Source organism: Cetorhinus maximus, chromosome 12 (assembly GCF_964194155.1).
Source record: "Cetorhinus maximus chromosome 12, sCetMax3.hap1.1, whole genome shotgun sequence".
Classification (NCBI taxonomy): domain Eukaryota; kingdom Metazoa; phylum Chordata; class Chondrichthyes; order Lamniformes; family Cetorhinidae; genus Cetorhinus; species Cetorhinus maximus.
The window spans coordinates 122679034-122697610 of NC_135890.1; the positions used below are offsets into that span (position 1 = coordinate 122679034).

At 41.7% G+C, this 18577-nt stretch overlaps 1 protein-coding gene and 1 long non-coding RNA gene across 3 annotated transcripts in view; both read left to right on the forward strand.

Annotated features, from left to right (window-relative positions):
* LOC144687935 (syntaxin-2-like) overlaps window positions 1-18577 on the forward strand; it is a 60496-nt gene that overhangs the window by 21503 nt on the left and 20416 nt on the right. For both annotated transcript variants that reach the window (XM_078554568.1, XM_078554570.1), the window contains exons 4-6: window positions 13825-13899; window positions 16435-16505; window positions 18009-18117. In XM_078554568.1, the coding sequence (XP_078410694.1) occupies window positions 13825-13899; window positions 16435-16505; window positions 18009-18117 (255 nt within the window). The remainder of the gene's footprint in view (window positions 1-13824; window positions 13900-16434; window positions 16506-18008; window positions 18118-18577) is intronic.
* Window positions 2654-5948, forward strand: LOC144687937 (uncharacterized). Its single transcript, XR_013578242.1, has 2 exons — window positions 2654-3405; window positions 3927-5948. It is a non-coding gene; the product is annotated as an uncharacterized LOC144687937 (long non-coding RNA).

Here is an 18577-nt window from a genome sequence, read left to right on the forward strand (position 1 = left end):
AAATGTGCTGCTTGTTGATTAAGATTAGGTAAGGAAGCTCGGTGGAGAAAGGAAGCTGCACCTTGCGATTGTGTGGCAACAGGCAAAGAGCGACAGTATGTCCGATACTGGACATGAGAGCTTCATAAGGATGTCATGTACACTTCTCCCTCACCAGACGATTTAGTCGAGTTCTTGCCACTTTGAAGAAACAAAAGAAAGTCTAGAATCTCTCCATGTCTGCGCCAAAATGAAGTATGAATTTAGGAATCGTTATGAAGTAGGAATGAGCTACTGTATCTTTAGAAGTTAAAAGGTAGAGCAAGTATTGAATTCCTGATATTTGCTGTGCTACACCTGACTTTGTATTCCCAGGCAAATTATCCCATGCGTTTTTTGGTCGAATGACTTGCGGTTGGCATGTGTGTCGTGTTGAGGTGACCGTGATAGCTTGTTCAGTGGCATTAGAACCCGGAGGTCTGAATGTAATAGTTTTTGATCTACTATTGCTTGAAGCAAAGGATAATCTTGGCAGATTATCTGAATGTGGTGATGGTCAGTGTGTGGAACTGTACCACAAAAAGCAGTGGATCCTCATGAACTTAATTCAAAATTTGATTGATAGATTTGTGCTGGACCAGAGTACGAAAGGCTATGGAGCCAAGGTGGGTGGAAGTGATTAAGATACGGTTCATCCATGTTTTCATTGAATGGCAGAACAGGCGCCAGAGGTTAAATGGCTCCTCTTGTTCCTATGTAATCTATGTGAAGATTTGAGCATAACATAAAAGGAACAAGATTAGATCATAAGGCCCCTCGAACCTGTTCCACTATTCAATAAGATCATTATGGATCTTCCACCTCAACTCTGCTTTCCTGGCCTATGCCCATATTTCTTGATTCCCATCATGCCCCTCAGTCATGAATATATACATGATGGCATGATACTTTGCATCCTTATTTTGTGTGCCAGCATTATAATTGGTGTAGCATAGGAGAGTTATTTAACATCCGCATGTTTTGCTTTGGCACCCAGGAAGCACTAGCACGTTGTTTGTTTTTGCCCTGAATTGGAGAATCTGCAGCTGACAGCAGGGCGTATGTGAAGGCTGGCTGGCAGATAAAACCTGCATGTGTCAGACCTATGCAAGGATATGACAGAGCTGCTCTGGGGAAGTATGTTCAGCAACATAAAAGGAGAAGTTCTTTTCTCTTCCTCATTTTAAGAGCTGAACTGAAATAACTTTAGGCAAGTTTTATTGAAACCTATTGAGATTTGACACCTTCAAGCACTGAGTATGACCAAGATGTCATATCTGTCCCAACATAACTACTACACATAGTTTTAATACATTTTCAGCAAGAATTCGATCTCATCTGTTTTGGTTCTTGGAAGCATTGGTTGAGTAATTACAGCATTATGAAACTTGGTTATTGTAGGGCCTGCACTGGTCCACCCCTGTAATGCTTTCTTTATACCCAATCAATATGAAGGCATGTCTCAGCTGTCGATGCACCAAGCTCCTCTCCTCTCTTTTATCATCATAGTTTGTTGATGTTGTTGCTGAAGGAAACGTGAAGTGATTCAGTTCAGTAGGAAAAACGAGAGGAGGCAGTGTGACCGAAATGGTACAATTTCAAAAAGGGTGCAGGAACAGAGGGACCTGGGGGTGTTCATACAGAAGTCTTTGAAGGTGGCTGGAAGTTGCTAAGGTTGTTGAAAAAGGCACACAGACTCATATACTCGATGCTTCTATTTATAAAGTCCAAAAGGTTAGGCCTCAGCTGGAGTATTGTGTTCAATTCTGAGCATCACACTTCAGGATGTCAAATTCCGGGAGAGGGTGCAGAGGAGATTTACCAGAATGATAACAGATAACTGATTTCAGTTATTTGGAGTGACTAAAGAGCTGGAGCTTAAGGAGAAACCTAATAGTTGTTTAAAATTATATGGGGATTTGATTGGGTAAATAATCCTCCACCAACTGGAGGATAGATAACCACAGGGGACTGATTTAAAGCAATTGACAAAAGAACAAGAGGGAAAGTGAGACTTTTATTTTACACAGCCAGTCAGGATCTGGAATGCATGACCTGAAAGGGCAGTGGAAGCAGAATTCAGTCAAAACTTTCGAAAGGGAATTGTAAATATTCTAGAAATGGCAAAAATTTACAGGGAGGAAGCAAATGAAGTAACTGACTTTAAAATATATGGTTTTGACATTTTAGAATTATGCACCCTGAATGCTGGATATAATTTCTTAAGCAGGTGAATGAGATCTATGTTTCTTCTGTAAGTCAGAAGATATACTGTTAAATCGGGAATCTTACCCCATATAAAGTTAAGTGCATCATTATGCTCTGAAAGTGCCGTTGTGTGGCACATTTACTACTTTAAAGGCCACGGGTCCAATTGCTGTCTCTTTTCGAGGTTGGTTAGAGGCCAAATGACATCGGGAACTTCACAAAAAAAAAATTGGAAGAAATGCGGAAATGATTGACTGACACTTGAGAACTTTGTTCATATAGCAGAGGATCTCTTAGTTATTAAAAGTAAGTTGATCCACAATATTATTCTCCTGTTAACCTTTTAAAGCTGCAGTTTGATTGCGTGAAGGTACATTGTGCAAGTTAATTATTGATTGGGAAATGCTTATAAGTTTCAGGCTCAAGATCCATGACTGTCTTTTTCCCTTAAATTGTTACAAGGTGCAACATTGGGCATATGCAGATCTGTATTTATATTTCTACCTGAACTCTGTAGAAACTAGTCCGGATCAGGAACATGATGACGTGACACTTTGCTGACACGCACCGTGGATTTATCAGCTGTTGGTTTCATTGATCCAGCTGGACTCAGTGATTTCTACACTCCTGGATGCTGAGCTGAAGCTACCAGTTTTCAAAGTTGCAGCCACATTCATTTTGCTTGGTATGCAGCTCATATTGCACCAATGAGTCATACACTGCAGTATTCTATCGAACCTCAGCACACATTTAAATGCACCCGGCACCTTGATTACAAAAATTGCAAGGGAACGTACCATCTCGATATGAAATTGGTTCTTGATTGCTCTAGCAATATCTTATTGATACCCTCTGAATCCTGTGATCGTACTCGGGGGAAATCCACAGGTATATAGTGTTTTGATTTACACATGATTTCTAGAGCCTCGATGCACTTGCCCGACACCAGAAAGAGATTGATCAGTGCCAGGACTGTGAAGTGAAAGTGTGGCTGCTGTTGGAGATTGACCAGCTTAAACGATACAACTTGCAAACACAGCATCGGTAAACAGAGGGGCAGTTATATAAAGCAAGGAGGTTATGCTAAGCTTTCATAAATCACTAGTTAGGCCTCAACCAGAGTATTGCATCCAATTCTGTGTACCCCACTTTAGGAAGGTTGTCAAGACATTGAAGAAGGTAGAGATTTTTTTTAAATCATTCATTCATGGGATGGGGGCTTTGGCTAGGCCAGCTTTAGTTGCCCATCCCTAAATGCCCTTGAGAGCTGAGTAAGCCATTTAAGAGTCAACCACATTGCTGTGGGTCTGGAGTCACGTAGGCCAGACCAGGGAAGGTCTGGCAGATTTCCTTCCCTAAAGGACATTAGTGAACCAGATGGGTTTTTATGACTATTGACAATGGTTTTATGGTTGTCATTAGTCTTTTAATTCCAGGTTTTTTTTTGTTGAATTAAAATTTGAACCCAGATCTGCAGAGCATTACCCAGGGTCTTTGGATTACTAGCCTGGCAACACTGCCAATACACCACCACCTCCCCTTATTTACCAGAATGCTAACAGAATGTAGGATTTCAGTTTTGTGGAGAGACTGGAATTCTGGTTAAAGCAAAATTTCATTGAGGTATTTTAATGGAGGCGATTGAGGCAGGTGCAGCAAGCAATTAGGAAGGCAAATGGAAATGTTGACCTTTATTGCAGGAGGATTGGAGTACTTGAACATCACCAACCTAAAGAGGCTGGGAGCCCCTGAGAATGGCATGGGAGAGTACCTGTTTGACAAGCTCACCCTGGAAGAGAGTGACTGAACTGACCACAGGGACAATCTTTTTGTTTACTATTGTATTTGTATGATAAAGACCTTTGACCTGACGGCTCAAGGTTGTTCAAGTAACTGTTCAGACTTGGGCTTTATTGTGAAGCTTACTAACTGTAAATAAAATATGGACTGCAAAAAAAAGCAGCCTTGCTACAATTGTACAGGATTTTGGCGAGACTGCATCTGGAATACTGTTTTTGGTCTCCATGTTTAAGGATATACTTGCATTTGATTGGAGGTGTTACAGCAAAGATTCAGTAAATTGGTCCTTGGGATGAGGGGGGTGGTCCTATGATGAGAGGCTGAGTAAATTGGTCTCTATTCTCCAGCGTTTAGAAGAAAGAAGTGATCTCATTGAAACATTCAAGATTCTGAAGGGGCTTGATGGAGTAGTTGCTGAGAGATTGCTTCTGCTGCTTGGGAATTTCAAACACGGGCACAGTCTCAGGATAAGAAGCTGATCATTTAAAACTGAGATGAGAGATTACTTCACTCAAAGGGTTGTGAACCTTTGGAAATCTCTACCCCAGAGGGTTGAGGATGTTCATTGTTGAATATATTTAAGGCTGTGATAAACAGATTTTTGGTGTCTTGGAATCAAGGGGAACGGGCAGGAAAATGGAGTTGAAACCCAAATTTGGCTATGATCGTATTGAATGGTGGGGCAGGTTCGATTGGCCAATATGGTCTTGCTCCTATTTCTTGTGTATTTAAAATTGCGGTTATTTGATAGAGGCGGGAGGGTTGGTAACCAAAGGATACAGATTTAAGATAATTGGCAAAAAACCCAGAGGGGCAACTTCCTGTCCAGTTCAGACCCCTGGTTTGTCAGATTATCTGGTATTAAGAAGAAGAATCCCATTCCCAGTGCCAAGTCTGCCAAAGATGTTGGGACCTGACCCAAGCTTCTGTTGCTAAGCATGTCATCATGAGCTAAAGAGACCCTGTTCATCTCCCCTCCCATCCCTTTTAGCTGGTGTGGTTTGAAATTTACTGGCTTGCTTGATCTCTAAGACTGAATTATGCTGTCCCATGTTGTACGTGTCTCAGCCTGATGTTGAGAAGTATAACCTGGTGTTTGGCTAAATACTGTACTGCTATTGCATGGTTTAATTTTGAGCCAACACTAATAAGCTTTACAATTTGAGTCTATACATATTATTAAATTAGGTCTGTCTGGCCATCTTGCCAATCAAGCGACCAATGTCAACAGACCCAGCGGGCTCTTCAGAGCTTGTGTGCGCACCTTGTGACATCTGTCTTGCCTTGTTTCAGTAGGATTTTCCCATGACAGTGCCGGCTGGTGATCTTGTAGTCTCATACACTGGCCATTGGACATCTTGAGAGCAAATTTGTTAACCCTCATCTGAAAATGTTTACGTGTGCCATTTTAGCATGGCAACTCAAAATTCTAATTTATGAATAGGTTTTTAAGCTCGTGGAATTCACAATGATTTGATTACATTTATCCAATGTCATTCAAGATTTAATTGAGTACCTTGGTCTCTCGAATCCTGGGCTTCGACCAGCTAATTAATCTGTTTTGGTTCAAGTCAGTGCATCCTGAGCACATACAGATTGCAATCTCTGCATTCAGAAGATTCGCAGATTCTAAAAATCCCCACAATTACTTGTGTTTCAACGAGAGTTTACAAATCTCTTCACTTCATCCAAATGAAAGAAAGAAACTTGGGTATTGAATGGTCAACCTTTTACTTCAGGCAGTGAATGAATTGATATATGTTACAATTGTACTGTCCTGTTGGGATCTCAAGGAAAAAAACAGCAACAGCCCGTGTGAGCAGCAATGGACATAATAGCTGTTGGTAGTTAGCTGCTTTGTAACAAGCATTGTTTAGAAAAACTATATATTCAGCCTAATAAAAACCATATTTCAGATGTAATATTTATATATATTAAAATTTGGATTTTTGTGTTTTGAGGAGATTTATGTTTAAATTGTATAAGCCATCACACGTTTTCGAACTGCATATCGAGGATTACATAGAAACTAGGAGCAGGAGTAGGCCATTCGGCCCTTCGAGCCTGCTCTGCCATTCATTATGATCATGGCTGATCATCCAACTCAATAGCCTGCTCCCGCTTTCTCCCCATACCCTTTAACCCCTTCTGCCCCAAGAGCTATATCTAACTATAGCTACATTGCACCCCCTCTGCATAATCGCTATCCGTTCATTTTAACAAACAGAAAATTTATCCTAAATACAAGGATATGATGCAGGGACCAGGCATGTGGGACCACGAAGCAGGGAGGCATGGTCTGTGGTGTAACCTGATAGTTCACCTAGGGACAATGGTGGTTTGGTTCCAGGCTCTTGCTGGGGGTGGCAGGGGATCACTCCCAAGGATGTTGGACTCTGGAGCTGACGATGTCAGACCTCTGTAATCTCCAGCACTCCAACTCCTGAATCTTTCTGGAACTCCTTCCACCTCTACTCCCCTCACTTCTACATCTCTCAGCCCATCTCGGTGCTAACAAATCACTTGACTGCATTCTAAATGTTCTCTAATCTCTCGATCAGCCCCCAATGCTCCCAGATCTTTAGATTTCATTCACAATGTCTCCAGATCCCAGCACCTGCTCTGGTATTGCTAGAAACTCCCTCTCTGGATCTTCATGGAACCATTAGTCCCCAACCCAGACCCCAGAAGCCCACTTCAAAATATAACTAGATCCTGCAATCTCATCCCAGCACCAGCGAATTCAAGGGCAACCCTTAGTGCTGATAGGGCAGTGTCTCTGATAACAGGACTCTGCTGAACACAGTGCGTTCTTATAAAAGCTTCAACTCGCTGTGAGAAATACCACAGAAGGTTTAATTAGTAATTTTAAATGTGGCGTCACACTTGCTTCCTGTGACACTTTCCCCACTTTGTTAATAACACTTCCAGTATGAAATAACATCCTGCAATTCTGAGAGAAGCCCAGGAGATAAACTGGTACATTAAATCATGGAGAAATTCACTAGGAGAAACCCACACATATGTGAGTGCTGACATGTTGATTGAATGAAGTTGTGTAATTTTGCTTTGTCGTCTGCTAGTTTGAGTTATGGTGGTACATTAATACTGTAGGGTGTAATCTACACTGGGGAATGAAAGTGTGACACAGTCAAATGGACTAAGATAACAGTATGAGATCAGATGACAAAACTTAGTAACTCAGCAATAGTAAAAACAAAGTGTTGGAAAACTCAGCAGCTCAGGCACAGCATCTGTGGAAAGAGAGAGTTAACGTTTCAGTCCAGTATGATGACTCTTAACTTTATTTCAGATCTCCAGCATCCATAGTATTTTGCTTTTATTTTAGTAACTCAGCCTTGTGAGCACCAACTATCCTCTGGTCTGTGGGTGCAAGCCACTGGATCCCTCACACGGTGGTCTATACACGGACCATAACATTTTCTGTGTATAATTGAGTAAGATGGTGTCCTAGGATACCTTTAATTCATTTATGGGATGTGGGCGTCACTGGCTAGGCCAGCATTTATTGCCCATCCCTGATTGCCCTTGAAGGTGGTGGTGAGCTACCTTCTTGAACCACTACAGTCCATGTGGTGTAGGTACATCCACAGTGCTGTTAGGGAGGGATTTGCAGGGTTTTGACCTAGTGACAGTGAAGGAATGGCGACATATTTCCAAATCAGGATGGTGCATGACTTGGAGGGGAACTTGCAGGTGGTGGTGTTTCCATGTATCTGCTGCCCTTATCCTTCTAGATGGTAGTGGTTGTTGGTTTGGAAGGTGCTGTCTAAGAAGCCTTGGTGAGTTCCTGCAGTGCATCTTGTAGATGGTACGCACTGCATCGGTGGTGAAGGGAGTGGCTGTTTGTGGAAGGCGTGCCAATCAAGCGGGCTGCTTTGTCCTGGATGGTGTTGAGCTTCTTGAGTGTTGTTTGAGCTGCACTCATCCAGTCAAGTGGACAGTATTCCATCACACTCCTGACTTGTGCCTTGTAGATGGTGGACAGGCTTTGGGGAGTCAGGAGGTGAGTTACTTGCCACAGGATTCCCAGCCTCTGACCTGCTCTTGTAGTCACAGTATTTATATGGCTAGTCCAGTTCAGTTTCTGGTCAATGGTAACCCCCAGGCTGTTGATAGTGAGGGATTCAGTGATGGTAATGCCATTGAACGTCAAAGGCATTCCTCTCAGCAAAGGCATTGTTTCTGCAAGTTGTATTGCTGAATAAATATTATCTGGTTTGTTAATCTAAGAATATTTTTGCATATAAGCCACACTGGAATTAATAAGTGGTATTGGAAATTGGCATGCATGATCATGGAGTGGCATAGAGATGGACAGTCAGGAGGCCTCCAGATCCCATTATGTCACATCTCATCATGTCAAATGTGGGCAAGGAAACTTCCAGTTGAGGCAGGGCGGTAGGTTGTAATCGGATGATGAATCAGTGCTCCATATTGAACGCCACTTGGAAGAAGCATTGAGGGTGGCAAAGATACAAAATGTACTCTGGCTGGGGGTCTTCAGTATTCATCATCAAGACTAGCTCATTGCTGCCATTGCTGGCAGAGTCTGGAAGGGCATGTAACTGTCAGACTGCAGAGGTGGTGAGAGAATCAACACGAGGCAGTACCAGTGTGCTAAATGGGATAGACCCAGAACAGATCCAGCAGCTCAAAACTGGACATCCGTAAAGTGGTGTGGGCTATTAGCAGAATTGTATTCAACCACAATCTGTCATGCATAGTTTTGCATAACTCTCACTCTAACATTGCCACCAAGCCAGGGAATCAGTCCTGGTTTCGTGAGGAGTGAAGTGCATTCCAAGAACAGTACCAGGCATACCTTTTTAAAACAAAAAAGGTGCCAATTTGAAGAAGATATAACAGCAGAAGCAGCATGAGATAGAGGAAAGGGATCCCACAACTAACAGATCAGATCAAAGCTCTGCAGTCCTGCTACATCCAGTCATGAATGGTGGTGGGCAATTAAACAGCTATCTGGAGGCGGCTTTATCCCCATCCTCAATGATGACAGAACACAGCACGTCAGTGCAAAAGACAAGGCCAAAGGGTCTGCAGCCATCTTGCTCTTGTTTCAAATTTCAAAACCAGGATACACTGAAAAGCCATGGAAAGGCTGGGTTCCATGATGATTGATATGTTGGGTGACTAATGGCAGGAGTCCACACGAGGGTCAGTGGAAGATGGGAGGTCATGCGACATGTCTCAGAATATGTCCAGCTAGAGTTGGCAGCGCTATTCTATAGATCGTTTAAAAGGTGTCATCAGCACTGGAGCCGCCTGTGCCAGAAATGTCCTGATAACTCCCTTGGAGTCGTCAAGGGGGGGGCGGTGGGGGTAGGGATGCAGGTCTGCTGAAGATAACACCGTGCAATGTGATGGGCATTTACAGGAAAGAGGACGAAATTTCTCACATTTTCTCCACCCTCCCCCGCCCGGACCCTTTTGACAACAAGGGAAAAGGTGAAAACCACGCTTGAACTATTTTTAGGAAATTGTCAGGACATTGGGACATTTAATGAAAAACTGGGACTGTCCCAGCAAAACCAGGACTTCTGGCTACCCTATCTTGTTAACCTGCCCATCATATAGATATGATTTAAGGGAGGTGGCACATTGCCTAAAGGTGGGTACTCTGCCCTATCGAGCCACTTGTGCGTTAAGCACTCCATCTTCTTCCCATTTCTCAGCTATGTTAAATATGCTTATTATCTCTAGACCCTGCTCACTCAAATGACACTTTGAGAGATGGAGAGTGGATGTTAAAGTAGGGGAAGGAGGTTGAACGTTATTTGTATTATGGGACTGTGAAGTGAATGTATTTTTGTTCTTCCAATTAACCCCCTTTTACCCTAAAAATGAAGGGAAGCTGGGGCAGAGAGCTAGTTCACAATGAAGGTCCTCTGGGGTAAGACTGATTCTCCTCTCCCCTAATGACCAGCCCTTCCTGCTGGGGTTACTTAGCGGCAATCACAAGTGGGGAATTTTGTGCTCACGCTCCTCTTCCTCCAAGCCAGTGGCAGAGAGATCAATTAAACCTGCTTAAAGCAAAATAAGCTAAATACAGAGGGTATCCTTCATCCAAAACCCTCAGGGCTGATTGCATTTTGGATTTCAGATCATTTCGGTTTTTGGATACTGCATATAAACTTACAATACAATAGCCTAAGCCTTGTCTGCTTGTAGTCTAAAGTAAATAAAATGTCTAGAAAACTAAGATGCATCGCTGAATAATTAATACAGGGTACCTGAAAAAAACCACAAGATAAACAGCGTAGACAAACAACTAGACTTCCTGTACTAAAGGTCGATGAGGTTTAAAAAAAAAATGCAGTTTTTGGATGTGTTTGATTTTCGAATTTACAGTTAAAGGATACTCGACCTGTAACTTGGTGTCAACCAGGAGGAATCCTGGTCCCACTCAGTATTACAGCAGGTGTGCATTGTGCTATCGAGTCCGTCAGTACAAAATATTTTTTCTGACACCTTTCAATCGTTAGGTTGATGTCATTCTGATGGTTTTACCACCTCCCGTTCACAGTTGGACATTTCTGACGGCAGGAACTGTCCATTGTACATCACTGCCCATTGGGTGATCGCTTGACTCTTGTCACCACAGCAACACTTCTTTGAAAGAAAGACTTGACATCCCAAAGTGCTTTGCAGCCAGTTAAAGTACTTTTTGAAGTTTAATCAGCGACGTATTGAAGAACTGTTGTATTAAATGTGTTTTGTAGCTATATATTGATAGAAAAATGTTCTTGTGTAGTGAAGCTTCGAGGGAAGGAAAGCAAGATTCTCTGCTGGTTACTGTCACAGATGCAGTCACTTAAAATGGTCATTTGGTTTCGTTCTGTTGGAATTGAAATAATTTGCTGTCTTAATACATATATTGAATGCAGCAACAGCACTGTGCCATAAAAAGACTACCTATGCCTCCATCATATAGAAACTAGTTGAAATCCATCATTGCTTAACAGTGTATAATGTACAGTTTTGGTCTCTATTTGAGAAAATGATATAATGTTAGAAGCAGTTCAGAGGAAGTTCACTCAACTCGTTCCTGGGCAGAAGGGGTTTCCTTTTAAGTAAGATTGAACAGGTTGGGTCTATATCCATTGGAGTTTAGAAGAATGAGAGGTGATCTTGAAACAAAATCCTGAGGGGATTTGACAGGGTAGATACTGAGATGTTTCCTTTTGTTTGGGAGACTAGAACAAGAGGACACAGTTTAAGAATAAGCGGTCTCCCTTTTAAGACAGAGATGAGGAGAAAGTTTTTCTGAGGGTGGTTAGTCTGTGGAATTCTCTTCCCCAGAAAGAAGGCTGGATCATTGAATATGTTCAAGGCTGAGTTAGAATGTTGATGGACAAGGGAGCAAGGTTATGGGGGGCAGACAGGAGGGTGGAGTTGAGACCATAGGCAGATCAGCCATGATCTTATCGATTGGTGGAGCAGACTCGAATGGCCTCCCACTCCTCAGTCCTATGTTCCTATGTATAATGGATCAGAGGAAATTGGGTCTTGTCAATGGCAGCTATGTGTCAACATGAGAGGTTATTAAATCAAATTCAGGCAAGCGTTGTGACTCAGGGTGGTTTGGGGGAGGTAATTTCAACCTGGATTTACTTTGCAGCTATTGCAGTGCAAGTTAAAAATAAAAGCAGCAAATGCTGGATATGCACACCAAGTCACCAGCAGCTTAAAAGAAGGAAGACAGGTTCTGTTCTTGTGGGTCTCCTTTCAATAGACAAACAGCCTTGACTCAGTGGGTAGCACACTCACCTCTGTGTCAGAAGGTTGTGGGTTCAAGTCCCACTCCAGAGACTTAAGCACAAAATCCAGGTTGACACTCCCAGTGCAGCACTGAGGGAGCACTGCACTGTTAGAAGTGCTGTCTTTTGGATGAGAAGTTAAACCAAGCCCCTTCAGGTGGATGTAAAGGATCCCATTATACCTCAAAGAAGAGCAGGGGAATTCTCTCAGCTCCTCTGGGGCCCAATATTCACCCTTGACCAGCATCACTTTTAAATAAAAAGATTATTACTAATTGGGAGCAGGAGTAGGCCACTCAGCCCCTGGAGCCTGATCCGTGTTTCAATAAGATTATGGCTTATCTGATTGTAACCTCGACTCCACATTCCTGCCTCCCCCCTCCGATAACCTTTCACCTTCTTGCTAATCAAGAATCTATCTACCTCTGCCTTAAAAATTTTCAAAGACTCTGCTTCCATCACCTTTTGAGGAAGAGAACCCCAAAGGCTCACTACCCTCAGAAAAACATTTCTCTTCACCTCTGTCTTAAATGGGTGACCGCTTATTTACTTCGACAAGGATGTTTTCTACTTACAGCATCCCTGACGTTATCTGGTCGTCATCTCAATCCTGTTTGAGAGAACTCGCTTTGTGCAAATTGCCTGCCATGGTTGCTAGTATTAGAACAGTGACTACGCCTCCGAATTGTTTAATTGATTACACAGTAAGTCCTCACTTAAAGTTGTGGCTGCATTCCTCCATGACTTTAAGTGAAAAGTAAGTTCTCATAGGAATCAGTGTTAAAACTGGAGTAGGGTTCTGTAGGACCTTCCTTACCAGAAAAAAAATAAACGTTATACCCTGTAAGTTGAAATACTTTGCTAAATTCCTACGTTGGTAAATGAAATAACTTCTTTAAAAAAAAAATACATTTTTCTTTTATACTTTAAAATTTATCTTTCTACTTACAACTCCTTCTGCTTGCCACCAACCCTGCTTCCTGAGCCCGCCTGTTCAGTGATCCTCCTGGTCACTGCAGATGCTTCCCCGTCCCCCAACGCTCTCCCTGTGCCCGACCCACCCTCTCACTGAACCTCCCACCCCCTGACTCCTCTCCTGTTCAAGATCCAGATCTGATCTGAAGCCAGAGCTCCGAGGGTCTGAAAGTGAGGCTCTTGACAGTGCAGAAGTGCTAGAGATGGGGCTGTTATAATCCATGATTTAAAAAAAAAAGTTTTTGCACCTAGAGATGAGCAATGAGGCAGGGGTAGCAGCTTCAAGTCATCTTAAAAAAAAACGCCATGCAATACAACAGCCCCCGCTTGGCACTCCCGAACCATTGAGACCTCCACTCTCACAACCCCGGAGCTCCAGCACCGGATCACACCTGGATCTAGACCGGGAACGCAGGTTCAGGAGCGGGAAGCTGTGAGAGGGTGAGTCGGGGAGCGGGCGGTTCAGTGAGATGTTGGGACGGGCATGGGGAGAGGTCTGGGAGGGGAGCAGGCTGCAAGCCTGAGGGCCGGGCACTGAGCGAGGCTGCTCGAAAATATTGCCAATCAGGTCGTGGAAAACTAATCTTGGGCTGCTCAATGAGATTTTAGGCCCCATTAACTTAACCTGTTAAAGCAAAACAACATTAAACAAGGACTTGCTGTATAGTGTTTTGGGATACTGAGGCTGTTAATAGATACATGGATGGGAGAGGTCTGGAGGGTTATGGACTAGGTGCAGGTCAATGGGACTAGCGGAATAATATTTTGGCACAGACTAGAAGGGCCGAATGGCCTGTTTTCTGTGCTGTAGTGTTCTATGGTTCTATGGTTAAAGGCACTATATAAATGCATGTCTTTAATGTGCTAGAGATATATTGAAAATACAATTAAAGGCAGACAATGCATTACTGAGAATTTTTGTCTTTCACTGCATCAAAATTGAAATGGCTGCTTAACATTTTGATTCCAATACTCCTTTTAGAAGTTTGAAAGATTATTCAAAATTTTTTTTCTCTTTAAAAAGAAACCAAAGAAGAACTGGAAGGATTGACACTCGCAATCAAGAGAAATGCAAACTGGGTCCGAAATAAGCTAAAGAGTAAGTGTTTTCAGATGGGTCAATGGGAGATTTTACCAGAGGGCACATACTTAAAATGATTTGTGAAAACCAAAGGGGTTACAAGGAAAATTTTTTTTAAACATAGCAGGTTGTTATAATATGAAAGGTTGGTGGAAGCAGATTCAATAACTTTCAAAAGAGACTTGGATAAATAATTGAAAATGAAAAAAAAAAGTTGCAGGGCTGTGGGGAAGGAGCCGGGTAGTAAGATCCACTGGGTAACTCTACCAAAGAGCCGCAGAAACGTTATGGACAGAACGGCCTCTTTCTGTGCTGTATGACTCTATAATATATAACATCATCTTGCACTAATCTATACACAGTCTCTCCCAAGTGAAATTTGGCTAGGGTGGGTGGACATGGATACAGACCTTAATTCCCTACATCTTTAAGGGCTGACATTGTGTTTATACTCTCCCCAGATGTACACCCAGTACAATGACAAAGAGGAAAAAAGGTTTGTTTTCCTCCTTTTCCACCACCCCTGCCCCCCCCTCACCCCCCTTTCCGCAAACTGAAGAAAGAAATAACATACCTGAGACTCCACTGAAAGACTAGTCTACTTCAAACAGACTGGGCATATCCTAACTGCTGGCACTCCAGGGTCGTTGGGTACACCCTGACTCTTGCAGGCATAGAAGGAACAGGGATGAGAGTCACTCTCTCTTTCCCCCTATATTTGACCAGAGTGATATATCCTGACCAGCACTTATCTTGATAATGGCATTTTTGCATCCTAAAGGAAAGTTTATAAATTAAATATGTCTGTCTGTCTCTCATTGCAATAGATCATTTGATATTTGGCATTGTAGTAAGTTTTGTTTTTTTGTAATTTTAATTGTCCTTAATGTTGTTTTCTGAAAAGCTGTTGTCTTCAATCATGCTAACAGGTTGAAACCTTATTCATAGTTAAGACATTGTCATAAGCTGATTCCCAGATCAAAAGTTAATTAGGGATGAGGAAGATGAGTCTGTCTCTAATCCTGAATCCCCATGGCTTTGAGTTTGTCCAAAGGACCTTTCATGAACTTTTGTCAAAAACCCTTTGGAAGTTGATATACGTATGTGCTATTGTAGGCATTTCCATAGTTCATTGAGGGATATTACTTCATCAAAGAGATTGTTCAGCTGTGCTCTCTCCCTCTTGAACCCATGTTGGCTACTATTTACCATGTCATTATTCAGATAACTCTCAGGTTGACTCCTGATGATGAGTTCCATTACTTTGCATGGAGGTTATAATGGGTCTGTTAGCTGTGACTCCTTCTCCCCCTTTTTGAATGCGGCCCTCGTTAGCCTGTTTCTTATCCCCAGCAGCCAGAGTCACTTTATAAAACTCAGTGCTGTGCAAATCTACGCTGTAGTTTTTTGACCACTCTGAACTGAGTATTTGACCCTAGTGACTGTTTTCATCTTTTAGCCTACCTAGCACCTTGCATTTCTGTTACATTCCCAAAACAGATATAGCTTTAATGTATGTTATACATATCTTCCCTTGTGATTGATAGAGAATATTAAATACTTTCAGCTCACCCTCCATCTTATTCTGTTTGCAACTTGCAACTTACAAATTTCACCTTTTCTCTGACTGCCCTCTCACTGGTGTACTGAGAGGATTTTCACAGTTTTAGCCTCCACTGCTATGTGCTTTTTCTAGGTCTCTAGCCCCCAGAGTATCCTATTTTAAATTATTTCTACCTTTTGTTCAGACCAGTTAGGTCTTTCCTCTTTCTTTCTTCTGGATTTATTAAGTCATTTTTCTTCTTGTATTTTAATTTGTTTATTAATCCAGTTGGTCATATTTTACTGAGTTTATTTAATTTTAATATTAATCCTGAATGTTCAACTTTATGCCTTTAAAATCCTCCATTTTGATCACCTTTGTGAGAAGATCAAATTCCTGATCTCAGTCCTAAATTTGCCTTTTACTAATTTGAACCTACATTTCCCTGTCCCACAAGCTGCATATTACACATGTTAAAGAAACATTCTGGAATGCCCCACCCACGGTTTTAGTTTTTCTGTACTATTAACAATCCTATCCGATATCTCCTGTTAAGATTGAAGAACCCAAAATTAATCCAATCTTTCCTCATCGCTGAGACCTCTGAGACTAGAGATTAACCTCATGGTTTGTCTCTGCACTGCCTCCAACGAGTCTCCCCCTGAACCCTTAGTGACCAGAACTGGTCACTGTATTCAAGGTCTGGTCTGCCCAGAGTGCTGGATGATTCTAGCATGACTTAATTGAATTGGATTCTACTCTTCTGGTGCGGCAGCTCAACACTCTGGCTCTGTTGATTGCAGCTTTGGACATATTGATATATTGAGCCCACTGAGACTCTTGGGACTCTGTCAGTCTTGGCTATTCTAGCTCTATTCTTAAAGAATGATTTGCTGCTGTTGTGCCTAACTCTTGCTGTCAAACTGTACCTTAACTTGAACCTTGGACATTGCTTGTTCTTATTTTGCTTGATGCTAAACAATGATCCTGGCCTTTTATTTTAATTGTAGTTATAGAACAAAGCATTAATGAAGAGGATGAGAACCAAGGTTCAGTAGATTTAAGAATACGCAAAACGCAGGTACAGTACCAAACTCATGTTCTTCCTCGTGTCTTAGGAACCTGTAAAATGATGCTTTTTCATTTATTTGTATGAAAGGGGCAGGAATTTGGACATTCAAGCCAGTAATTCATTTGGACATTGAAGGAATTACTGTTTGTTGAATATTAAGACTTGGGCAAGTCACTTTATTGAGGTGCAGTTTTGTGTAGCACTTCGTTTGCAACCGTCTCCACGGTACATGTTTGTGAAGATATTTCAAACTGAAGTATAGTTTAGTAAGAAGCTTGGACTTGCTGCCCTTTCTAGTGCAAACCTGTTAGTGTGTGACTGCAAATGAATCTATCAGCTCAGAATCTGTGACTGTATAACATGTATTTCTGATTCCACCTCAGTACAGAGTTGGCTCTTCTTGAGCTGAGCTCCTGCAGTTGTCTCACTGTCTCTGGGAATGCAAAGAGGGAAATCAGTCAGGTATCAGACTATATAGGGCAATTGGCTTACATGGGAATTAGGTGTGCCTGTGATGCATCTACAGTCAAATAGCCAGCTGTCCCACTCCTGTGTCCACACACAACAAACTGGTATGGGACTAGTATGGTGACCATTAAGATGATATTGAAAGACCAGAGGCAAGAATATTACAACAGTCTAATAACTATGGGGTGCTGCATCAGGTAAATGGGAAGATGAAGAGTATTTGATAATGGGAGGTTCTCAACAGAAGTTGCAACTTCTAATCAACTGCAATTGTAGTTACTAAAAGTATAGACTACAGCTCATTGTGACTAACACAATATTCCATATGCTGCAAGATATATATATAGATATAGATATATATAGATATATATAGATATATTATATATATATATATATATATATATTCAGGTTAACTTTTTTGAAGTATGCATGATTTGTTACCTTGTGACAGACGTGTGTTGTCCCCCTGATGGAGGGGTGAGATGTTAATTAATTGGTAAAGTGGTGGAGATTTGGGAGGCAAAGTTGAACAAGATCCATATTGAACACCTGTCAATCCAGGCAGGATGTTTCAGGAAAGAAAACTGTTCCCCGTGTAGTTTCCGTGGGTTTAGGGCCACCACCAGAATCTGCATTAAAGCAGTCTGGAATGTTCTAAACATTTTTCAGTCTCTTTTAATAAAAAAAAAAGCAAGCTTACTCACATGTACACATGAATCCACATGTTATTGCAATCAACTGGAAAATAATCAGTTATGCAGGTTTTGAAAACATTTTCTACAATGTAATTTAGTGTGTCATAATTATACCATATGTGGTGACTGGACAGGAGCCAAGTATGCCCAAGATTTAATGTTTGTGTGGAGATTCAGGAATCTTATATAAAGTTTAAATCACTCACATCAGTTTCAATTTTTTCATGCTAATCATTTATCATTTTTATCATTCAATGGTATCTGTATTGACACAGACCATGAGTAAGAGTTGGCCTGAAGCCCATTTCTTTGCTTCCAATAAAGCATTTTCCTCCTCTTTAAATTTCAGCATTCGACTCTGTCCCGAAAATTTGCAAATGTTATGACCGAATACAACGAGATTCAAATCTTATTCAGAGAGCGCAGCAAAGGACGAATTCAGCGGCAGCTTGAGATCAGTGAGTGAATCTTAATGAGATATCTGCTTATCTCTTTGCGTTGATAATGTGTCAGTACAAACCATAGACCTACATGAGACCTTGGTTTTCTGAATCACCTCTTAAATATGATAACTTTATTTAATATGACAACCAATGGAACTGAGAGTAAGTAAAACCTGAGCCTCATGTTTGATGAAACTTTTGTGTGATGTTGGAATTCAAAAATGTGGAAGTTATGCTCTGTTTATACAGATCCTTAATCAGAAGCCCAACCAGTGTCATAAGCTTACATAGGATATCCAACACTAACCGGCCGTTTAGCCCAACTAGTCCGTGCTGGTGTTTATACTCCATTTGAGCCTCCTGTTCTCCTGTAAATCTACCATTGTAATACATTCATTTCTGGGCATGGCATCTCATGAAAGGTATTATTGGCTTTGGAAAGGGGAGTACAGCACAGCTTCAACAGAATGATAAT